A 23742-nucleotide genomic window follows, 5' to 3' on the forward strand; every position below is an offset into this window, starting at 1 on the left:
AACATTACACTGGAGAGGTATCCTGGTTTCCACTGGAATAAAGTTAATTTTCTTCCTAGTAGCTGGTATAATACTGTTGAATTTAGGATGAGAGTAATGTTGATAACACACTGATGTTTTAGTTGTTGCTAAGCAGTGTTTACACTAAGTCAAGGACTTTTCAGCTTCTCATACTGCTCTGCCAGAGGAGGCAGGGGATCACAAGAAGCTGGGAGGGGACCCAGCAAGGACAGCTGACCCAGACAGGCTGAAGGGGTATTCCACACCATATGATGTCATGCCCAGTATATAAACGGGGGGGGAGTTGGCTGGGGGACACCATGGCTTGGGGGTTGGCTGGGCATCAGTCAGTGGGTGGTAAGCAATTGTATTGTGCGTCACTTGTTTTGTATATTCTATTATTTTCCCTTCATTTTCTGTCCTATTAAATTGTCTTCATCTCAACCCATGGGTTTTAATTTTTTTTTTTTTATTCCCCCTCCTGATTTTCTCCCCCATCCCACTGATGGGGGGAGTGAACAAGTGGCTTAATTGCTGGCTGGGGTGAAAGCACGACAAAAGGTTATATTAGGTGGTTTTTTTCCCTTCCTCATGAGCATTAATACATGAATACTGATAATAAGGTCTATTAGTTTCCTTGACAATAGCAGCTACTGGCGATGTGTTCCCAGTTAATGGGATTCTTTGTGCTTCTGAGGACACGAGTGGTCCCTGCACAAGCTCAGGAGCCACCTCCTTTCCCGCTGATGAAATGAGGTGTGCTGAACCATAGGAAAGTGCCAAAACCTTTGTGCCCAAATGCAAAGTCAGTTGCAGTGCAATAATTCAGTGTGGTTGCATTGCTGGGGGCAACCCTCATGCCAGCTCAGCTGCTACTCCCTCCCCCACTGTCCCCTTCATCCTTTAGGTCAATTTTTGGCCTTTCCTCTGCAGCAGTTTTGGGGGAGCATTTGGGCAGTTTTGGAGGAGCATTCTCAGTCCTCTGCTCCTTTCCAAAGGACTGGTGAGCAGCAAGCAATGCTTTTGGCCAAAGTATTTTTGAGCAGCTTGCTGTTCCCAGCAGTGCTCTCTGTGGCTTCCTTGCTTTTCCAGCACAGCCCATGCTTGGGGGGGTAACCACCACCAGCCCTCTTGCCTGCTCCCAACGCCTCCAGGAATGTAACTCTGATTTTAAATGAGTAATCACCTTCAAAACCCAAATAGGGCTTGTGCAAACTCTTCCGAGATAACGCAGCTGGGACGAGCCTTCCAGAGCACGTGGCATCAGCCCTTTCATGCCTCTCTCGTTCCTCGCCTATTGCTTTGATTCCCCTCGGTGTGGGTTCTTCAATATGCGCAGAATGATTTCCAATTACATTTTTGTTGCTGAAGGCGTAAATCTTCTCCCACAGACTAGTTTCTTTCATGTGCAGAGCTGTGTAGCTCTGGTGGAGATAACTAACCAAACTGGGCTTGGATGTTTTATGGACTTTTTTTATGATGGCCATTTCCTCCCCTCTTTGACAAGAAATAACCTCAGTCAACTTTAATATTCTAATAGCAGTGATTTACAGTACTTGAATCTTTATTCTAGGGTGATTTAAAATCTTCTGACCAGAAGCAGCCCACTGCAGCATGGGGAACATTGATTATATATGGAGTAAGATCCAAGCTTGTTTTGATGCTGATGAGCTGGGAAGGGAAGCAGTATCATGCTGCTTCCTTAAAAAACCCCCCACTCTTTACTGAGCCCACAGGATTGTTGTCATCCTGAAGTGCAATAAATGGCTAATTGACCTAATCCACACTGTGAGGAAGAGACTGATTAGCTAAAGCCGCCTTGTTTTTATAACCAACTATCTGTCTCTGCTATAGCTGTGGGTTTTTTTATTTTCTTATGAAAGGTAGTAATTTGGTGCATGCTTCAGCATGCATGAAAATATCAATAAAAGACCCTTTCTAGTTATTTCCATTTTTCAGAAGGGCTAAATCCTTGCTAAGCACAGAGATACTGGCCCAGCCTGGCTGGACCAGAGCTAGCTCAGGTGGTGCAACATCTGCAAAATGCGAAGGGTTGGGGTACGTGGGGTCTTTCTCTGGGTGCTTGTCCTTTGCAGTGTGGCCCTGGAATAATCACCCAAGGGGCCCAACCACAGCATTTCACAGCAGAGAGACACGACTGGGACAAGGTGCTTGTGATTTGCAGCACATCTGTGGCAGCACTGGGGACAGAGCATTTAGCCCTCTGCAGCTGAAAGTTGAGCTGGTAGGCTGCTGGTAGCCCCTTGCAGAAAGAGCCTGGTAAATGCAAAATATCTCATGGTTGATTGATGTGTTTCACAGCAGGTAGAATATCAGCTGGAGAGGAAATGTGGCAGGAACAACCTCCTGGGTGGTTTGTGTCAGTGAGGGAATTGAGCGTGCAAAGCATCAATAAATGATGCACCGCTCTAAATGCAAAGTGCCTCTGGTTTATGAATCTGCAGGGCCAAACTGAGGACTCCAGACGGATGCTGAGGCCCAGGATGTCTGGTTCCTGTGCAAATACTTAGCAGAAAATAAAAAGCCTGCAGCAAGGAGCTTGTGATTTAAATAATTTAAACAGGCAGAGGGGCCTGAGCTGTGCATAAGAAGGAGGGGTGCCCAGTGTTGAGTACTGAGGTACTGAGTAAGCCAGTGCCTGACCTCTTATAGAAGACATTGCTGGAGTTCCTTTTTTGCAAGGAGAAATCTTGTTCTGATGAAATCCCCAGATGATGAGTTAACAAATCTCCATGAGGGATGTACTGCTGGCACAGCAAAGTGATGTGTGCAGGTGGTGGATGGAGTGATGGTGGGTTTGCTGCCCATGTCTCCTTGCCTGCTCTGGGTGGAGGCACAGGCTCTACAAGCTGCCTGTCAGACTTTCCATATGAACAAAATATACGTGCCATAGACTCTGCCTCGCAGCCTGCTCCAGGCAAGGAGACCCCTGTGTGGGGCTTCTGGGGAGGGGGAGAAGTGCATCCTCCCCCAGGGATGGGCTGGTGGCTAGGGATGCAGCTGAGACCAGGCCAACCTGGTGTATCACATCTTGCTTAATTTATACCTCTATCAAAGGTACAGTATTAAAGTTGCAGTAATGTTGGATATAGTCCTCAAGTGCTGTGGGAGCGGTCTCCTGTGAGAGAGAACCTGCTTCCACCAACACATTGGCTCCTATGACCTGCCCCCTGCCATGGTTTGGGTGCTGCAACAAAGATCATATTTAGTCCTTGCTGCAAATAAAAAGCCATTTCCTTCAGTGCAATGAGACTGTAACGCTGGAGAGAAATACTCTGTGGAGCAGCATGCCATTCTCAGTATTCCTTTCTCCCACATTGGTTTTGCAAGCTGGCGACATTTAAAATTTAACAGATGCTTTTATGATGCTTCTGTGTCCACCTTGTGCCCACTCTGCAGAATCCAGCCCTTAAACTGGGCTATTTATTTATCCAGTCAGCTACAGCGACCCTTTTTTAAAGCACCCCAGAGAACCCAGACCTGCAGCGCTTACCACTGCTTTCTACTTCGGTTGTAGTTTTTGCTGGGGTGCTCTGGGCTGTCAGCTGGGCGTTCAGCCTGTACAGAGGAAAAATTCAGCACTGGGTCTTTATTAAACGTTGTCGTTTATTTTGATTATGGATAGCTCCTTTATTTAAAACAGAACAGTTTATTCACTGCAAAATTTTTTCATGCCTGTTGGAAAGAGTTAGCATTAAAAAAAAAAAAAAAAAAAAAGGAAAAAGGCTTGGATACATGCAAATCATACTGAATGTTGCCAAATGTATTAAAACGAGTAGCAGAGTTTCTTCTAAGTTATCTACTTCTGTACCGAGGAGAAACAACAACCGACAGCATGAAGCCCCTCTGGAAAAAGCTTCCCAGTGCAGTGATGTGAAATGAACAGAGCCAAAGAGACGACCAGAATGTCTGACTGCGTTTGCACCCAGAAGAAGGAAAGCCAGAGGGTCACTGCTGCTGAGCCAGGAAAATGGTGTTGTAAAGCTGGTCAGGGATGGGCTTTGAACAGGTAGAAAAGGGCTCCCTCTTAGCAAAGGGGGAGTCATTTTTGGTCCTTTGAATGTAGGAGAGAGGAAGTTCTTCCATGCTTTCCTGCCCCCTTCCCCGCCCCCCCCCCCCCCCCAGTGTTTAGGATCAAATGAAATTCTTGTTCAAAAGCCAAAGTGCCCATTCCAGCACTGTTGCTCTGGGCTAATCCATTTTCCATCAAAAATAAAATAAAATCAAAACTATGTCTCTTAGAAAAAAACAGAACGTTTTAGAAACAAAGCACTTCTGGTCCAGGAGGTATGGACACACAGCCAAGTGACCCAACAGCCTTTCTGAGGCTTTAAATCTCCAGCTGGCTGTGTCTGCCCAGCCCTCAGTGGCAGTGATACAGGGATGAACCCCAGGATTATTTTTTGTTTTATAAACCTCCAGTACTGTGGTCTCTTTTGTCAGCAACAGCACTGAACCTGAACTGAGCCCCGGCTCCGGATTTTGTGGATTGCTTCCCAAAATGCATCAAATACTCTCAGTGTTGCTGCTGCAAGCTCCAGGTACCACATTAAAAGCTTGGGGTAATTATAGAAGCATGGCTGGTGGGAAACTGAATTTCACATCTGAATAAATACTGGGCAGGCACAAGTGCCAGCCTGATTTTGGTAAGGCTGGAGGGCGAGACCGATGTCCAGACACGCTGCGGGCTGGGATTTAGCTCCGCGCCAGGAAAGCAAAGCTCTCCCTCTGGGCTGGCTCACAATATTAATAGAAACACCCCTGGTTAGCGTGTGATCAGCCTTTTGTTGTATCTCAGTGGATATGCTATTCATTAGCAACTCCTGAAGTCATGATTGGAAAGGATTTAAGGTTTATATCCGTGGCAGTCCTCTTTGGGGTGACTGCTGTCTGTCCATCGCAGGTAGGAGAGCAGCAGGGGTCTGGCTAGATCCAGCACTAAGGAAAGAGAGTCCTTTTGTGCAAAGTCTGGGTACCTTTCTTCTCCCCTTTTGTGCTCTTCTAAGGGCCTCATATTACACCACCTTGGAGATGCATTTTTGAGAGGTTAAAAAGCATAGCACGTCACTAATGTTTAAAAATACCTGGCCAGCTTTTATAACATACGAGTATTCAACACAATCACCTTTACGTGTTCTCTGAAGGGGAAAAAAGTTGACATTCATCATACAGGAGGAAGGCAGCAGTCCAGACTCCTGAAGCATCCCACTGTGTGAACTGACCCTCTGCCAGGACCTCCAACACTGAGGTCTCGTTTTTAAGTCATCCTTGCTCAGCGCGCCCACCCAAGAGCCGTGGAGCTGGACATCATGTCTGTGGTGTCGCAGCATCTTGCTCCGAGTTGGGGAGCTCCCCAGCCCCGATTGTTCTGTCTGTCTGCTGCGAGCCTAAGTCGTCAGTCTTGCCTGGTCCGGCCCGCAGGTCCTCCTGGCTCTCAGCCAGGCCATCTTGGCCCTCCAAATCGCTTATCTGACCCTCGCCAAACTCCAGAATGGTTGGCAAGTTGCCTTGCTTTGGGCATCGTCTCTTTAGGCTGACCAAGAAAGGTTGAGGCAAGGAGAAGATGTCCACATTGTTGCCAAGGTCGATCCAGGTGACACTGGGGAACTTCTTGGGGTCCTTCAGGGTTTCGGTGAGGTCCCGTAGGATGGCTTTGGTGAGCCGATTGCCGTTGAGGGAGAGGGTGGTGAGGTGGGGGAGCACGCAGAGTGCCGGCAGGAGCTGCAGCAGCATGTCGTCCGTCAGCTCCGTGAAGCACAGCTCCACCGTGTCAATGTGCTCCGAGCTGTGCTGGAGGTAGGACGTGACGCGGTCCAAGTCCTTCAGTGTCAGTGGGATGCCCGACAAGTCCACTGTGTTGTCCTGAGGCTTCCCCATCAGGACAGCTTTCAAGCTGTGGGAGTAGAAAAAAAGAGGGATATTAATGCGGGGGGATGTCTGCTTGGTGGCATCGCTTCGGGCTCCCTGGCGGCTCTCAGAGGGGGCAAGAACAGGAAATATTTAGGTAGGTTGTTCAGCTGGGGCTAATAATCTCTTCTGTAGAGGCCGGGAGTATGTCTGTGCAGTTGTGGGGCAGAGACAAACATTTCAGGGCTGTTTATTGATAGAAGATGGCCAGAAACAAGAAAACCATATTAAAACCCCATAATTCAGAAACAGTGCAGAGTTCTTTTCTACAGTCACTGCAAAACCTTGGAATAAAGACACTATCATGCTGCTTTTAAAGGTGTAAAAAAGGGTGAGGAATTGCTGGTGCTGGTGTAATACTTCTCGTACTACTGATTATGAAGCTCTTTGAGCAGGAGGACGTGTTTGTCCTCTCAGCTGTACAGGTGGGAAACTGAGCCAGAACTACTTTAGTCCAAGACAGCAAATGTAAGATAGACACCTCCAGGGCTGGGTGGTTTGATCTAGTATTTCTAGTGTGTTAGATCTATTATGTCGCTTCAGTCTAGCTGCTGAGGAGATGAGCACTACGTAGAAATCCTTAGATAAATAAATTCTCACAATAGCCCTATAGAGACTCATTAGCATGAGCTAGACTGGAGTTTCACAGGTCAATTTATCTTCTAAAGCAAATCAGAGAACACATCTACAGTGAGGACTTGTTGGCAGACTAGCACTGCTGAGGATTTTTTGCTAATGAATTATTCTGAGTGAATTAGGAGGTGGAAGGAGCCTCGTGCATGCTAATTGCTCATGTCAACTTAGTGAGCTTATGTCTCTCTGCTGCGGTGGCACATGTGTTATCCTCACGCCAAACCAGCCAGCTGTGGAAATGCTTTTCCCTTTTGTTACAGCCTGAGATGGGGAATGGTTCTGCCCCGCACTTGTTGGTTTTTCTTGCTGAAAATAAAAACCAGCACTAACACCACTTTTCTTAGCCACCGAGCAATGCTCACCGCCAAGCAAGCCCACCACCTCCGCAGCGCAGAAGCTCATGTGCGTCTGGTCCAGTGCCAATGCACATTGTATGAAATTAGTCTTGCATGGCACCGTAAGATATTTTACAGCTGATCTGACAACATGCACCCCAAGCCGTGAGCTGTTTGTGATCTGGGGGTGGGTGCAGGCAGCTGGCAAGCAATGGGCTTTTCCCCTGAGGAGTTACAGAAGTAACACAGCTGGAGAGTTGTAAATTGTGTTGAGCTTTAATTAGTAAATAATGTACACAGACAACCTTGCAATGTGTTGTGAGGTCCCCACTAGACTTTGGGGGAAATAACTTAGAATAGAGGCAGGGTGGAAGGAAATTAAGGTTATTTTTTAAGTACCAAAGCATTTTATTATTGACTGATTGATACCCATGTTCACTACTCGAGTATGAGGAGTTTGCCGTGGCTACTTGGTGTGCTGGAGACCTGCAAGCCAAGGAGTAGTGAAATTCCTGCAGTTCCTAGGGATATAAACCCCCCAAAATGCATGGGGGTGTGTGTGTGTACTTTCCAAAATCATCATCAATAACTTCCCTAAATAATCACAGGAAGACTGAAATTGCTACAACCTACAGTTAAAGAGTTTGCTCTAATCCAGTGTGTCTCAAGGTGTTAGGAAAGGGCCAGGGAGAGCAGGAAGCCTGGCTCAGCCCGGTAGCAGAAGGGGACATGCCGTGAGGAGTGTGTGTGTCCCCCCTCCCCGTGAAGGATGGCATTTGCAATGCATGTGTGCGTGGGCACAAGCTGAGTGCTCTAGTTTGACTGAATATCTGCAGTCATCAGGGAGGCAACACGATTTGGGAGGATGGGGGTTGTGCAAGGTGTTGTGAATGTATAGATGATCTGCCATGCCCGACTGCTCCGCCAAGGGTACAGAGCTATCTGCAAGTCTGTCTTTCACAGCCCTGTGGAATATTAGCTGCCTGCCTTTGAGTTAACAGGCAGCAGTTTCCCAATCACTGCAGGAGGCCACCAGCGCAAGGCAGCTGATGCAGTCAGAAAGGCAGCTAGCTTACTAGGTTTTATGTTGGTTTTAGCAGCAAATACAGAACAAGCTGTGGCAGGGCTGCCCTCGGATACACGCGTGTGCACCGGTTGAGAAAGCAACTGCATTTGCACTTGTGGTTAAACTGCTGGCCAGATAATGTAATGCTGTGGAGGACTTGGGGCCAAGATGTTGCTGTGCTGTCTCCTCTGGGCCTGTTTTTCCAAGCTGTCCATGAGAGCTGATCGCCCAGAGACTGTTATTTCGAACAAGGGGAAAAATAAAAGCTTTACTCCAAAGGTCCATGCCCATAGGTTGTATATCAGTCAACAAGTCAATCTCCAAAGCCAGAGCTATAATTTTGCTCTCTCAAACGGCACAAAAGCCACGTACTGGGTGCCCATGGCCACAACTTGACTATGGAGACCTGGCTATGATCCAGCCTAGCCAGGGTGAGAGCAAGCAAACTCCTGGGTGATGTTTTTAGACCAGAAATATCTCACAAATCCCAACCAGGTTGTGATGGGGAGGCTGAGAGGGGTGAAAGATCTCTTTTAGAGTTCCCTTGGTGATGCTGGATTATGCTCCACAGTCTGTGTAGCAGTACTTTGTTCCTATTCCTCCTTTGAAGACCATATTACAAGGAAGAAGTGGATACAGTTAAGCATTGGGATTAAAGTCAACTTCTGTCATGAGGCTTGGCTAAACACTAGGAAAACAAGCTCTCTTCCCAGTTTCAATTTGCACCTAAGACATGGCTTTCTGATATTGCACCACAGCAGAAAGGGGGGTAATTTCACAGAGCCTCGGCTTGAGCAGATACTGAAATCAGAGCTGGATGCAGCAACTATGCAAATAGCCTTGATCATCACCTGGCTCTCAGATTGCAGTCATTTCACATGAACTATTTGTTTTCAGGGAACACCCCGTAGGAAAGAACTAAATTTGGTTTTCTTATTTGTGGTTCCCTGAGCCCTTTATGGGCTCACGTGGCCCAGTGCAACCCTCCTGCTCTAACAGAAAGGCACCTGCCTGTTGCACTGGCGAGCAAAATGACTGAATTTCACCTAAACTAAGCTATACAATGTTAAGGTCACCTTAAGGAAGTAATTTTCCCCACTTCTTCATGACCCAGGAACTGCTCAGCTTCTCTGTGTGTGTTATTCAGGGATTTTATGTTTGAAGAGAGAAGCTTGTCCTGGCTGCAGTCACTGCTGTGGGCTGTAGCAGATTCGAGCCAGGCGGGATGGGAGAGACCAGGAAGGGCATTGTGGGATCCAGCAAGACAGCAAGTCTTCCCAAAAAAATACTCGAATGGCACTAGCCCAAATGGCAGCTGCATGAATTAATTTCTCATCCTTAAACACGTGGGTTTGTGCAGCAGTTGGCCAATTTCTTTACCACCATTAAGAAAAGTGATTGACTTCTTATTAACCTTCTTATTCTAAGTACCCAGGAGACCCGAGGGTAATTTTGATCCATCATCCTGACTGCAGCCCTGGCATAAAGAAAGTGTTGGGATATGGCATCAGGCAAATGAACCAGGGCAGCTCAGCAAGCACTATCTGCTGTGACCACGCTTTTTCCACAGGTTGGGGCAGGGTCTGTCAGGCCCTGGGCTGTGGGAGCTCATCACAGAAAACCCAGTGGTCCTCGACAGGAAGTCATGGGAGATGGGGAGAATGACAAACATCTGGGATGGCTTGTGCAAAATAGCACCCATCTCTTAATTTGACATGCAACCCTACCTGTGAGGCTGTGCCAGATCATGAGAAGCATCTTGGCCATTGGTTGGGGGAAAAAAAAAAAAAAAAAAAAAAAATCTCCATAATGGAGTTCTGTTCTCAAGAACAAAAAACAGGAGAAAAGGGATATATCCAGCACAGTAGGTGGGATTCCAAGGAGATGTTTTTTTGCAGGAAGGGCAGGATCTACAGGAGCAAAACCAAAACAGCCAGTGGCATATGGCACCAGGAGCAGAGAAACCAGGGAGTAGCAGCATGCTGGGGTTTTATGGCTATATTATTTATTTAATATGTGCTTTCACTTCGCCAGCTCCAATGAAATCCAAAAGGGTCCGTCCTCTGGCTTTGTTGGACCAGCTTTAGCCGATACAAACTGAAGCCCTGGCACAGAGCTGTGCTCCTGCAGGGCCCCGCACAGCAGAGTGGGATTTTGGGGTTAAAACACAGCATCCTTACGTGGGTTCAGGCAATTCAGTGGGAACTGTAAGCACAGCTGGGTGCCCCATGGCTCTGCACTTCCTTCGGGCATCCTAGCAAGAGAATTGTGGTCTGAAGAGAAGAAACCAAGCCAGCCTGAAGGAGGAGCTGCCCTTCGCTAAGGGTTTTTGCTGTGTGCTGTGTGCTGGGCTTTACTGATAAACAGAAGTCCCAGCCTATGATCACCCACAGCAGGCTCTGAACCTGTGATTTAGGCCCATTCCAATCTGCTTGGAAACCTTTTTTTTTTTAAACAAATTTTGGATCATTAAGTGACTTATTACACACATCAGCCAACGGTCAGGTTGGGGTAGGAGGAAAGGATAATGAGAGCTGCTTTTACTGTTTAATATTACCTGCACGTTTGAGTTGCTGGTTTCCCCTGGCAAAGATTATGCACACAGGCTGCCTCACAAAAGGCTGGCCTGATAATTTCTGTAATTTTAATTGTTTTTTTAAATTTTGGTGCTTTGGTGCAATTAGCACTTTCCCATCTGGACTCCTCTCAGCCGCAAGATGCGGTGAAGCTGGGACGCATCTGCTACACCCCTCTACGTCGCCTTAAAACTAAATGTATTCCCAAACTTGCACTGCAGAGTGAAGAGGGATGTGATGGATAAAGCTACTGGATTTATTCCATACTGTGAGCTGGGCTGTGTAAAGGGACTGGAGGAGGGATCAGAGCTTCAGGTAGCTCCTTCACCCCCTTTCCCTGCCATCAGCACTACGCCTGGCTTTGCAAGAGAGCAAAGGCAAAAGGCTATTTTAATCACACCAGTAGCCCAGGCTGCTCAGTCTAAACCAGGGCAATTACTAACTTAGTCTTTGTTTTTCATGCAGGTGCAGGCAAAGAGCTACCCAGATTAAAACCAGCCAGAAAAAAGTTATGTCAATGAACTGATGCAAATCCCCTTTGCCTTAGGCAAGATCCTGAGGTGCTCTTCCACAGGGATGGGTTTTAAATCTAAATTACCAGTGTGATAAGCGCTGTCATTCATCCAAAGAGTTGGGCCCTCACTTTAACAGTGTTAGGTTAGTCTTAAAGCTTACTTAACATAAGAAAATAGCTCAAAATTTCCAGGAGCAAACAGCTCTGGAAGCTCTGGTAGAAATAACTTACCCAGGTCGGGGATCAGTCCTCGAGCACACCTCGGTAGCAAAACAAGAGGGTTTTTTTAAAAAGTTACAAAAATGTTGTTGGTTTTCCTTATTTAATATGAGGTTTGTTTTGTTTTGTTTTGTTTTCTTATGGCAAGACAGATCATACAGTGTAAAAACTATTATTAAATGATCCCAGGCCAAGCTCCAGTGGCAAGGTCAATAATGTCCTGGTGCTCAAGGCATCTGTACTCTCACTAAACCCTCCTGTGCCTTGGGGACCCATTTCACTGCTGCGGTGTCACTTCTATTAGTGACAGCTCATGGTTTGCTGCGTTAGCTGGAACCTCAAACACACACCTCCACAGTAATTTAACAAGATCTGTACTTATCCCTTTACAAGGTCTCATTTAACCTGTATGTGGGCAGAAAGACAGCTGTTAATGTGACGTGGTAATTTTTTGGCAACACTGGGAAAGAAACCACTGAAATAGCATATTTATTTATTTATTTTTAAATTTATGTTGATATGTTGGCAGCTACTTCCCTCCCATAGGTACTGTCACATCATTTTTTGGAAGCAGCTCTGGTGAGCAAGGTGTACTGAGGCTGAGTCCAGGGCAATGCCTCAGTAACAAGCTCTTCCTATCTAAAAAACCCTAAACTACTCGTCTTGTGCGGTTTGAGCACCAAAGCTGGCTACAGTGGGATCTTGCTGTCAAATAAAGCACATCATAGTATCCCTGTGAATAAGTGATAACCATTTAATAACCTGCCTAAAATAAGCATCCAGGGGTTGATCTTTGTTTTATCCAGCATGGATATCCCCTGCGTGGAGTGATGCTGCCCATATGCCTTCCTGTAACTTCTTGTGGGATTTCTAGTGTGGCTTTAATTTAGCAAAACCAAGAAGTTAACAAAGGGAGAATGGGGATAACTTCAGGGCAGCTCTTTTTTTGTTTTGAGCTTCTTTCAATATTGCTTCACATTTTTGTTTTGTTTTTTGTTTTTCCTTGGAGCATGCATACAATTTCTGCCAGCAAGTGAAAGAAAATTTCTCACCAGGGCTCTATCCTTTTCCCCTTGAGAGAGATTTAGCTGATACCTACTGAAACAGATTGATTATCTTGTACAAATAGCCTCCTCACCCAGATGATCTGCAGTCTAGATCAAAGACAGAGGAAATCTAGCTCACTCTGGGGGTCAGAGCAGCCCTGTGCTTGTGCTGGGGGATGGCTTGCTGGTCTGCAGCAGCCTACGCTCAATCTGTCCCTTGGGAAACAAACCAACCAACCCCAAACATGATTTAATAAGAATAGTTCTGTGGATATTCTGAACCATCTCATGGAAATGAGGAGGCTATCATGTTAACAAACAGCTGTAAAAACTTTTATCCCTGCCATAAAGTTTGCCACAGAATGGCCCCAAATCTCTAGAGGAAGATCTTACCATTAAACAAATCCCTACGAGCTTTAGTGGAGGCTCAGTTACACCCACTTGGTTTCATCCTCACATTTTATGAGGATATTCCGTAGGGGAAGACACAGATTTTTTTTCCCATCTGGAAACAGTATATGGAGTTTTGACTAATGTAATGATAGGATTGGGTATACAACCATGCACTAAACTCCTGATAACACTTTGGCAGGATGCTGATTTATACACACTTATGCTGAACTGCAAACTGTTTTGCATGCAGTATTGGATCAGATCGGAAAAATGTTCCCATAAACAAGAATACTGATGTTTAGCATAAAGAGAATTAAAAGAAAGGTATTTCCTCTTGGTTTAACTTCATGATATGTCTCTAAAGCATTGCACAAACTGGGACACGACATGCTGATGTGTCATGTAATAAAGTATAATTGGGCTATTGAGCCACTTCCTTGGAGGGCAAAGGAATAGCTCAAGAAAAATGAAGAAGAGACAGCCCCAAAGAGTGAAGAATTATGGTAAGAAAGTTATGTGATATACTGGTGAGAAAACTATTTATAAAAATGTCAGCAAAAAAATTTATTGAATGTAATGAGTCATCAGAAAAAAAGTCTTGAGATAAAAGGCTTGTCCTGAAATACTGGTGGCATCAAATGTAAGTATTAAATAGATTTTTCAGAGTCCCTACTCCTGCTTCAAAAGATGACAGTCAAACTGTTGAATAGATATTTTGGAAATGGAGGTACTACAAACAAATACATGTACTCTGTTAGTAATAATGTTGACAAAAGGGTTAAGCTTCCCCAGCCTCAGAGGAGGAATAGAGCCAATAAAGTGGAACTAGCTTAAATGAGGAATGTGACTGAGGTGTATATAATAACATATTATATACATTATATATTAGATAATATGTTATATATTATATATTTCATATATATAAAGTATATATAATAGTAAGGATGAATAAAACAGAGAAGATGAAAATAGACTTCGTTTCTCTTAATGCATGAGCCAAGGGACACCCACTGATGCCGAAAGTCTAAACTCCCAGTGGATAAAAGGGAAAGAGTGTGTACACATAGCTCAAATTAACCTCCTAGCTCCAGCCACGGGATATCACTGAGATCAAGGGCTTTGTGGGAGGTCCAAAACTGACACGGCACTGCTGATAACATCAACAGTCATGTTGGGATTTAAAAAAAAAAAAAAAAAGAAAATCGGCCGGGTCTATGTCCTAGAGCGTAGTTGTAGAAATTCTACAATTCACCAAAATGGGGCCCTTTTGCTTCATTGCCAGGAGCTTGGACAAAGGCTTGCGGGTTGATCCTATGTGAGCAGCCTGTTGCTAAACAGCAACAGCCGTGGGACCCTGAAAGGCTGGTCCAAAGGCTATGTCAGGAGGCTGGGGGCATATAAAAATATACACGCATGTGCCTCTGTATGTGTGTTTTGCAGCTGCTCCTTATTTAAACTAGGGAGAGGCATTACAGTCCCAGAGCAAAAATGCTTCTACTTAAGCCAGTGGCATGGAAAGCACTGTATTTCCCAAGTTAATTTAAAAAAAAAAAAAAAAAAAATCATTTTAACAGGTTTGTGATGCTGCCTAGTTAAATAATTTCCTTTTTTTTCTTTCTTTTGTTTTACAGAAACTCAACACTTACTTACCTAAACAGTAAAGATGAAATCTAAAACTAATGTGGACAGAACCCAGATCAGAACTGGAGCTGCCAAATTCCCCAAAATTTGGAGACACGTGATTCCTACATTGGACCACCATAGCTGATGCTCATCTTTTACTTAATTCTTAAGTTTTACTTGTCAACACTTCAGCATGTGTGTGTGCTGGTGTGACTATTCATTATTTGGTTTAGCTTGTTGTTTATTGCCACAGAAAGGTTTAGAGGTTTACTAACAGCGCAGCTTAAAGTCTCTGTTTTTCACCGCCTTTGCAAATGAATAGCTTGGAAAGATATCATGCCTCTCCTTAGTGAGATTCAGGGTAAAGAGAATTATATATATTAATTATATATATAAATATAAAAATATGTAACACTAAAGCCCCTTTAGAGCTTACCAATAAATACATTAAAAATTCCTTAGTCTTTACTGTTAAGAGGACAACTAACAGCGGGGATTAGTTATTCTGGTCTCTTCCTGTTCCAAGAGCCTTACCCAGTTTTGCTAAGGTTTGCAGTTTTCATGTCATAAAGTCTAGACGTCCCCATTGTTAACTTCCTTCCCCTACTATCAAAATCCCAGAGTGTTCCTCCAGCGAGTGCCATCCGATCTGGGGGGTGGGGGAGTAGGAAGGGCAGATTGCTCAGCCTGGAGCTCATCATCTTTGCTCCTAATTTTGGCCCTGATGTGTGACATCAAAATTAACTTTATTATGGCCATTGATAAAATAGTTGTGGCTGCTGGAAATGCTTTGTGGGCATGATGTCATCTAATATCCCTAAACAGGATCTCCTATTGCCATTGCAACATCAAACACCAGGCTGTTTCTTGGATCCAGCACAGCAGGGTTTTTTAAGCATCTTGTTCAGAGCATACCTGTAGGGAAGGCTAAAATTTTGTCTAAATTTTCCTCCTGCAGCAGGATCCCCAGCGTTGCATGCTCCTGGTCACTGCGTGATGCTTGCACCATGCCTCCCCTGTGTGCCCAAGGGGATGGGCTGCTCCAGGAATAGTTCTTTGTTTACACATCTTTCCTTTCCAAATCCCACTGAATTTTCTTTGGCTCCACACCAAGCTACATGGGCCTATTCCTCCTCTATTCCAGGCATAAAGCTTGGTAAGTGCATGGGATATTTGATTGGAAGAGTAATTTCTGCGCACCCGAGAGCATCCTCTGCATCAGGAGAACTGACAGAGGTCTGGTGGCTTCAGCCACGGCGTGGTAGTGGAAGGACTGTTGGCACCAGATAGATCTTGCTCAATAAATCCTTCCCATCGTGTTGAGATAAAGTCAAGCACGTTTGATTTATATTTCTTTACTAAATTACTCCATGCCTGTGGAATGTCTCCACAGACACATATTAAATTCTGCAAGTGCAGGATACAAATAACAAGAAAAAGTCATTTTTATCCCTGGATGAGTGCCGACTCTCTCCATCAGCCTTAATTCCCTCATCTTGACCCGTTCGATGAAGAGCCCTCCACTAGAGAGCAGTGTCACCCAGTCTTTGGTGCCTAAAAGCCAGCACATCACCCCAAACCCAGATCAGGAGGAGCACAGCCCACAAACTGCACCTTGCAGATGGGTTCCCACCTTGCAGGGCACGGGATGCTGCCTCATCCCTGGTGTGGTGAAGGGATGAGATGTCCCTGTGCCATCAGATGTCTTACTTGTGGCACTGCCCTCAGCTCTTCTGCTGGGAATGTCACACGGGCTGAATTTTCTGAGAGATGATGGTGGCTTTGGACAGCTGCACTCAGTCTTTGAAGACCTAGATCTGGCTCTAAACACACCTAAGTATCCTAATGTTCAAAATAATGTGTGTGTGGAGGAATGAATCTGATATTTTGGGTGCAGCATCTCTTTCAGGAAAAACAGAGCACAGAAGAAGAGAACAGAGAAGAAATGGAGAAGAGTATCTGTTTGGGGTAGGTGGATTAATTTACTTTAACATCTCCCAGAATGCCTCTAATTCCACCCTAGAGCATCTTTCTGAGGAAGGGAAATAAAGGACAGAAATTTTCTTTGCATTAAGCATTTTGGCAATACAATATTTAGTCCCGTTCTAAGGCTGATGTGCCTCAATCTTGTGCTAGCACAGAGAAGAAAGGAAACCAAGGGGAAGGAAGGTCAGGCAGCTCGGGCAAAAACTGCAGAGGGGGACTGGCTTCTTCACCGTCTTTCATGGGCACATCAGCTGCGGGAAGTGAAAAGACTGCATTGATTTTGGAAACTGAGGAGAAAAATATCAGTATACAAAAAGGAACCAGACACATTGAGCAAGTTATTGAAATGAATTTAGAAGAGGAAAAAAAGAAGTGCAATGTTTTTGATTTTCAGTCCAAACCACACATTGGCCAAGTGGAAGTCACAGATCCACTACCTGGGAACTTAAGGAAAGTCCATCTGGGTCCAACTGCTGGGGTTCAAACCCAGGCTGCCGGAGAAGCTGCTGCACTTGGCGGATATCTGGTGACCTATAGCCACTGATGAGGCTCTACAATAGTAAACCCTAGAAAAGGTCTAGTGGTAAGGTTAAACCAAACAAAAAGTCTGGGATGGGCCAAAATAACACCCTGTCCTTCCCATGGACAAGCTCCATCAGTAAACCGTTCTTCCCTGCAGTCCTCGCCAGCCTACAGCTGCGAGACTACTGCTGCATCATAATTTCACAGCATCTCTGTGGTATTTAGTAAAAGGACCCAATTAAAACCTTTAAGAGCAACAAGCTTCTTGGAAAATGAAGTACTGTTATCCAAAGAAGCAGCTTGATAAATATCTCCAGTAGGGATAATTAAGCAGAAGAACCACTCATTTGCATGCCAGATCCTCGTCATGGTCCAGAGCTGAAGAGCCTGGATTCAAATGTTTAGTGATGGTCTTTTGCTCTGTATGAGAACCACAATTTATGTGTTACAAGAATGGGGATTTCTCCAAACTTGTTTTTAATTTCCTGCTAAACAAAATTCTAAAAATAAGCATTTGGGATCCATCAAAATGCTTTGCTATAATTATAACTCTATTTAACTTATTGTGAAAAAACGTGAATATCTTGCTGTTGGAGTACTCCATTTTTCTATCCTCATCCTCCCCAGAATGAAATGTATCTATATATTCCTTCCTATGATACATTTTGCTCGCAAGAAACCTCTGTTTTCCTATAGAGAAAACGTGCTGGAATATTTCCAACAAAGTCTACTCCAGCGTAATAAGAAACTGCAGCTGACGCCCCATTAATAACATGCATTTAGCAGAAAAGGCCATTTGCAGAAGTGCCAACAGAAAAACAATCAAGAATTTAAAAGAAAACAACATGTTGGGATGGTTGCTTCTGTAAATGATCTCCTGGAAAAGAACTGGACCAGAATAAGAAATTGGTCAAGGTTGCATTATAATAAACAATAGTTTGCAATAAAAGAAACAACATTTTCTTAAATCCCTAACACAGGAAAAAAAAAAAAAAGGCTGAAGAGACTCTTGGAATTGGGCTTTTATGACTGAGTATATTAAAAATACCCAAGTAACCATTGGATTTACATGAGTAACTCCCCACTAGGCAGAAAGGAAGCTGATGTGCCCTGCTTTGACTGGGAAAAGGGCTTTTGAATTCAGTTGTAGTCCTTAGTGTCTGAAGGAAAGAGGCCATAGGAAGAGACATCACTAGTAGATTGCTTGTAAAAACATACAATTTGCTGCCAATATGTTTAAAACAGTTCCAAACTGGTGAGTTGAAAGGCAAAGGAGGAAAAAGGAAAGGCAGGGGGCAAGAGGAAGGGGCTGTGATGGCAAGGGATGGATGGACCATGGCAAGGCAGCACTGGCTGGGGCTCCAGCCCCTTCCGCAAAACCAGGACGGATGGGTGCTTGAAATCCCTCACTTCAGCCTCTCTCTTTGGTTTCTTTATCGTTTTGTCTTATTGTTGCAAGGAATGACCCTGCAAACAGGCTGGACATGACTCCCAATGTGAGGCAGGAGAGTGTGGCTGCTCCCTCTCTGTTCCCCTCACCACAAATTTTAGAGAAGAAGAAATGAGTTTTAACACATCTTGTCTATTTGCAGATGAAAGGGGCTGTTGTTAATTATCTCCATCCCTTTCCAGGGCCTGGGGAGCTTTGGGGTGGGGAAACACACACAGTCAGGCAGGGCAGCTTGAAAGGCATGGTCTCTGATTTACTGCCCACCAAAATCCTCTCCCAGCCCTCAAACCTGCCCCTGGTGCTGTCAAACAACAGAAAAAGCCCAGGAAAATTTTGCAGAGAGCTGCATGTACCTAACTGAACAGGCTTTTGCTGAACGTTTGAGGTTCACACTTTGTGTTTCCTGTTCCTTGAAATAAGTTGAATTCCATTAATACAAAGTGGAAGAAAACAGGATTTTTGCTGGGGGGTGGTGAGGGGAGAGAGGCTTCAACTCTGATCCTCCAGCCCAGTTTTCTCATCAGAAACCAGCCCAAAGAAGAAAAAAAAAATCCCTCTCCCAACTGCTCTTCCTGCAATTAGGGAGTGATCAGCTGCCAAAGTGTGTGCCTGGGGCTTCGCTTTCCCTAAACTGTTTATTTTATTGGAGCACAGATCACATTTGGAAGAGTTTAGGCAGGCAGAGGTCCCCCATTGCCTGTGCTGCTCTGATGCGAGCCAGAGCACGAGATGCAGCCGCCAGCCTGGCTCCCAGGGTCCCTGCGCGTCCCTCGTGCTGACTTGGGAAGGCATTTTCTCCAGGGCCAGGAGCTGATAGCACCCCTCGTTTTCCCCTTGCCACCCCCATCCTTGGCACATTTTCCATTTCAAGCCAAACCCCCGCCCTTCCCGCCACCGGCCCGACACCTCTGGTGTCCAAAGAGAAGGTTTCAATCATGACACGGGTCCTGATGCTCTTGTAAGTGGATCAAAGGAAAACCACCTACTTCTGTGTCACCCAGACTGCAGACACATTTCAGAGAGGTGGCTTTTTCGACCAGTTTTTCTTTGAAAAGACAAGCCTGCGGCCATCCCATAGCTATGGGGCTGGTGGCCTCCAACCACTCCTAGGGGGTCAGGAATCACACCTCCCACCCCCTCCAGCCCTCACTGCGAGCACCCTACTGACAGACCACAGGGTACCCAGGCATTTATGTCAGCAGGAGTTACACAGCAAGAAGGTCTCACTTGCAGAAGTAACTGGCTGCCAAATAAAGAGGAGATGCGCAAACTGAGACAGCCAAGGTGAATGCCTTTCATCTGATGTTTGGCCTTGCTATCCATTTTTAATTGTATTTTGCACATCTGTTGAGCCAAAAGCGTTCTGTTCTGCATGACTGCCAATAAACAAGCATTATGTTGGCCAAGAAATCCCTTGTACTGCTTCTCTGCAGGGGCATACTATACTCACGGCGGGACAGACCCCTGGGGATTAGGCAGTGTTAAGCTAATGAGACTTGACCAGTGTGTGACTGCTTCCTCGAGCCCTCCCTGCACAGGGAGATGCAATCTGCTTTACATTAACATGCACAGAAAAGAATGGGTCCTACTCAGCACAGCAAAACAGAGCCACCATTGTAGCCTCAGCTTTCATCAAATGAGGAATAATAGGATACAACCTGATCCACTACTAATTCCCTGCTCGTGTCTTCAAAAGAAAAAGGGATGCTTTTTGTAGCTTTTTCATATTCTGTTCCAATGAGATTTAATAACACCCCTGTCCTCCTCTCTTTGTAAGTACAGCAGAAAGTTGCTCACTGGAGCAGGGGCTTGAAGCTGCTTTATTTGCATCCCATAGGTTCGTTTTCCTGCTGGGCATGGTTTCTCATACAGATTTGCCATCCACTAACAAAATTATTTCCTTTTAATAGACTCTTTCCATAAGTCCAGGGCCAGCAGAAAGCAGTCGCTACCATTTCTGGGATTGCAAAGCCAAACAAAAGAAAACAGGCAACAATGACTGTCTTTAACTACCCAAAGAAAACCCCCTCTTGCCCCAGCACTTCATTGCTTTTGGCAGATTATTTCTCTGCTAGTGTTGGGGATTTCAGCATTCATCTCCCCTAAAAAGATGAAAACCGAGCTAATATCGGAGGTTAAACTGCCTGCCAAGACTGCCTTTTCAGCTGGGCATAACAGAAAAGTAATTTGATATGCTGCTCTTTACAGCAAAACATCAGTGCTGCCCAGCTCCCCGCGTCCCTACGGCACTGCAAATTCTGCCAGACAAGCAGGAAAACCACAAAAACCTTCCCTGAATTTTCCCTGACTGGCTGTGTAACCTCCTTGCTTTTCTGCTAAAAGACAGGCCCCGTTATCAGCTGTATCGATAAAACTACAAACAAATCACCCTCTCCCATTCAGCTTTCTGAACACAAACATTTTGCCCTTTTCTCTGTTTTCTGTACCCATCAGTGATGAGGTTTCACGTCACTGTGCTCGGAGATGGCTATTAAAGGGGAACACACAATGCTGGACAGATCAGCCCAACAACAAACCTTCCCAAGTTAAGTAATTTGTGAATATTATGTGAACACACTTCCACACACCCCCCAACAAGTCTCCAACACATCATCTTCAGGATAATGAGCCACATTTTATCACTCAGTGGCCAGCATGACCCAATAGCTGATTAAACTGGAGAACACAGGAGAAGATTCGCTCCAAATGGGTATTTTTCTTAGCCAAAATGCTGCTGAGGAATAATCCTCATCGCCAAGAGCAAGGTAAGAAGTGACCTTCACGAGAGACTGAGCACACAGGGAGGCCAGCACATGAGGATGACTTCCTCCCAAAACCACCACAGCTCCCCAGTCTGGTGCTAAACCTGGATGAGAGGAGGGTGAAACACCTGGAAGAGCATATTGCCACCCTGGGCTACATGTTGCTAGACAAAAGAAATCAGTCTTGGGGCTGAATGCCCCATTTCTCAGTGACTGGGATGTGTCAAAACATAGGCTGCTGTGCATTGGCAAGATACAAAAAAGCCAAAGCTAAGAATTGAACATGAGCAGGGTCTGCACTCTGCAATTTGGTCTCCCTTTTCCTGGAGGTGCCAACCATACCCTTTTGAGATGTAAAAGATCCTTCTGCAATTTCTTGAGTGCTGGCAGGATGCTCGGCCGGTGGCCAAAGGGAGTTTTTTTTCTCCAGCCCATCACCCATGAGCCAAGGGACCACACCACATCTAATTATAAAGTTTCAGACTGGAAGGGGATGAGTTAAGTCTGTGTCTGGGTCACCCATGGGGTTAGCGGGGACCTTGGGGCTGGGCTCCCAGGGGACAGATGGAAATTCCTGGTTATGAACAACCAGGGCTGCACGTAGGCTGGGTTTAAGACGCAGGAGCCCATGCCAGGAAAGCTCCAGCCGTGCCGGCTGCTGGCGTGCTCGCATGCTTCATCACAGCCCTGCTGCGACCTGTGCCCCGCTGCTCACATCTACTAATGCAGGGCTTGCAGCCTTCTCCACTCCAACCCTCCCCACGTGGGCTTTCCCACTCCCGCCAGTCCCACAGCAGCACACAAGAAAAAAGAAACTACACAGATCCAGCCCAAATACACCTCGGTGCCCCTTCAAATCGCTTGATGCCCAGCTGCCACCATCCAAAACCTTTGTGCTGAAAACCTCAGTCCAGCCTTTCTCTTCCCCATGGCAGCAAGGAGCAGTGCTCCTACCACTGTCCTCCTTTGCACCGTTATTTTAAAGCATTATTTTAATTCAAAGAGAGCAGCAGCAGGCACAGGAGGTGGCAACTCACCCCGACAGCAAGTCAGAGCCCTGAGTCAAAGTGATGGATGAGCTCACTAAACACCTTCATTTACCACCGCTAACGACACACGATGTGAAAGGGCTTGAACAAAATTTTTAAAAGCTTCTATCAAAGCTTCATCATAAAGCTTGATTCTCCTAATTGGGAAAAATAGCCAGGGGTGACATCCACGCCCAGGATGGCTGGTAATTAGATGGGTACCACTGCTCGGGGGAGTGATGCTTTTCTTGCAGGGTGGCAGGAGAGCAGCCCGATGCAGGAGCAACAGCCGAGCCCCAGGGCAAGGGACCAAATTTCCCCTTGCCAGCTAAAAAGGGAATAAGGCAGTGGCTGTTTTAGACAAGACAAATAATCACAGGGTGTTTGGAGGACTTCCAAGGTGGGGAGGAAGCATGCGTGTGTGGGGATTAATTATTTCATCAGCTGATTCCCTCATTTAATAACAATTTCTACTAGTTTATTCCCCACTCCACAGCCCAAGTTGTGAGGATAGGTTTAAATAATTGCTGCCATGTGTCAGAAGCAAATCTAATTTCCACTCTCCCTAGAAGCAGAGGAAGTGGAGGAGTAATTATTAAAAAAAATAAAAATAAAAAAATCACACTTTTCACAGTCAAAGGCCCTTTCTAATCAGGTATGGGACTAGAAAACATTTAGGGGAGCACAAGCACCTTAATGCAAGGAGGTGGGAGGGGAGCAGTGCCAGCAGGATGGATGTTCCCCCCGAGGGGAGGAAAACTACTGTGTTATTCCTTACTCCAGTTGCAAGAGGGGAGAGGAAGGAGGATGGCTTGTGTCCTGGCTCAAACCACAACAGCTTGAAATCGAGGTTTTAAATCAGAGGTCATGCCTGTGACCACCTGAAGCTTTTAGGGATGCAGCAAGAGTGTGAGTAAGCTCAGAAAAGCCAGTAGGTAGGAAGGGATGTAAATCACCTCATCCCAGCCTCAGATTTTTTTTCCTACCTTAGGATATTTTCTAGTACTTCTGGCTGTCAATTCATTTGCTCGATGAGGGAACAGCAAAGGCAATTCAAGCATTTGTCAGGGTCAATATTCAGGGGAAAAAAATGGTACTCCACATTTTGCGCTGTTTTAAATTCTGGAGCAACCCAGACAACTTGTGAGGGGCGATGAATAGGGTAAGGGCTCATTTTACAGAATGAGTCAATGGAAAGCCCTAAGCCCCGTCCAACGCGACAGCTTGCCCTGTAACACATACCTGGGTAGCGTTTCAATATGCATGCATTATTTACAGTTTAGCTCCAGCAGCTTAAAAAGTAGGTCTTTGCTAACGCCAACTCCTTCTGACTGAGCAAGGTGTGACGGGGCTGGCACAGCAGCTCGGCCGGCACACGGGACGGGGTCGCAGCGTCCCTGCCGTTAGGCAGCTGTAAGGGATAACCTCCCCGCCAGCAAAACAATGGCCACGACATGCCATCCATCCCAGCCCACCAGCAATTACCCTTCAGCTGCACAGAGGAGGGAGACAGACTGACCAAGCCCGGACACGCTGATGCTGGATGATGTGGGCAAAGCCAGGGAGGCAGCCAGTTATGCACCCAAAGGTGTTGTAGGTTGGATGTGTCACAGGAATAGAAATCAGAACCGTAACCGGGAAGCCTTATCCGCGATGTATCT

General features: G+C 45.7%; 1 protein-coding gene across 1 annotated transcript in view; it reads right to left on the reverse strand.

Annotated features, from left to right (window-relative positions):
* Window positions 1–3607: 3607 nt before the first annotated feature.
* The window catches only part of LRRC75A (leucine rich repeat containing 75A), a 96644-nt gene continuing 76509 nt past the window's right edge, over window positions 3608–23742 (reverse strand). The window contains exon 4 of the mRNA XM_033003450.2: window positions 3608–5914. Within this exon, the coding sequence (XP_032859341.1) occupies window positions 5329–5914 (586 nt within the window). The 3' untranslated portion in view covers window positions 3608–5328. The remainder of the gene's footprint in view (window positions 5915–23742) is intronic.

Source organism: Tyto alba, unplaced genomic scaffold, assembly GCF_018691265.1.
Source record: "Tyto alba isolate M040663 unplaced genomic scaffold, T.alba_DEE_v4.0 Super-Scaffold_19, whole genome shotgun sequence".
NCBI lineage: Eukaryota > Metazoa > Chordata > Aves > Strigiformes > Tytonidae > Tyto > Tyto alba.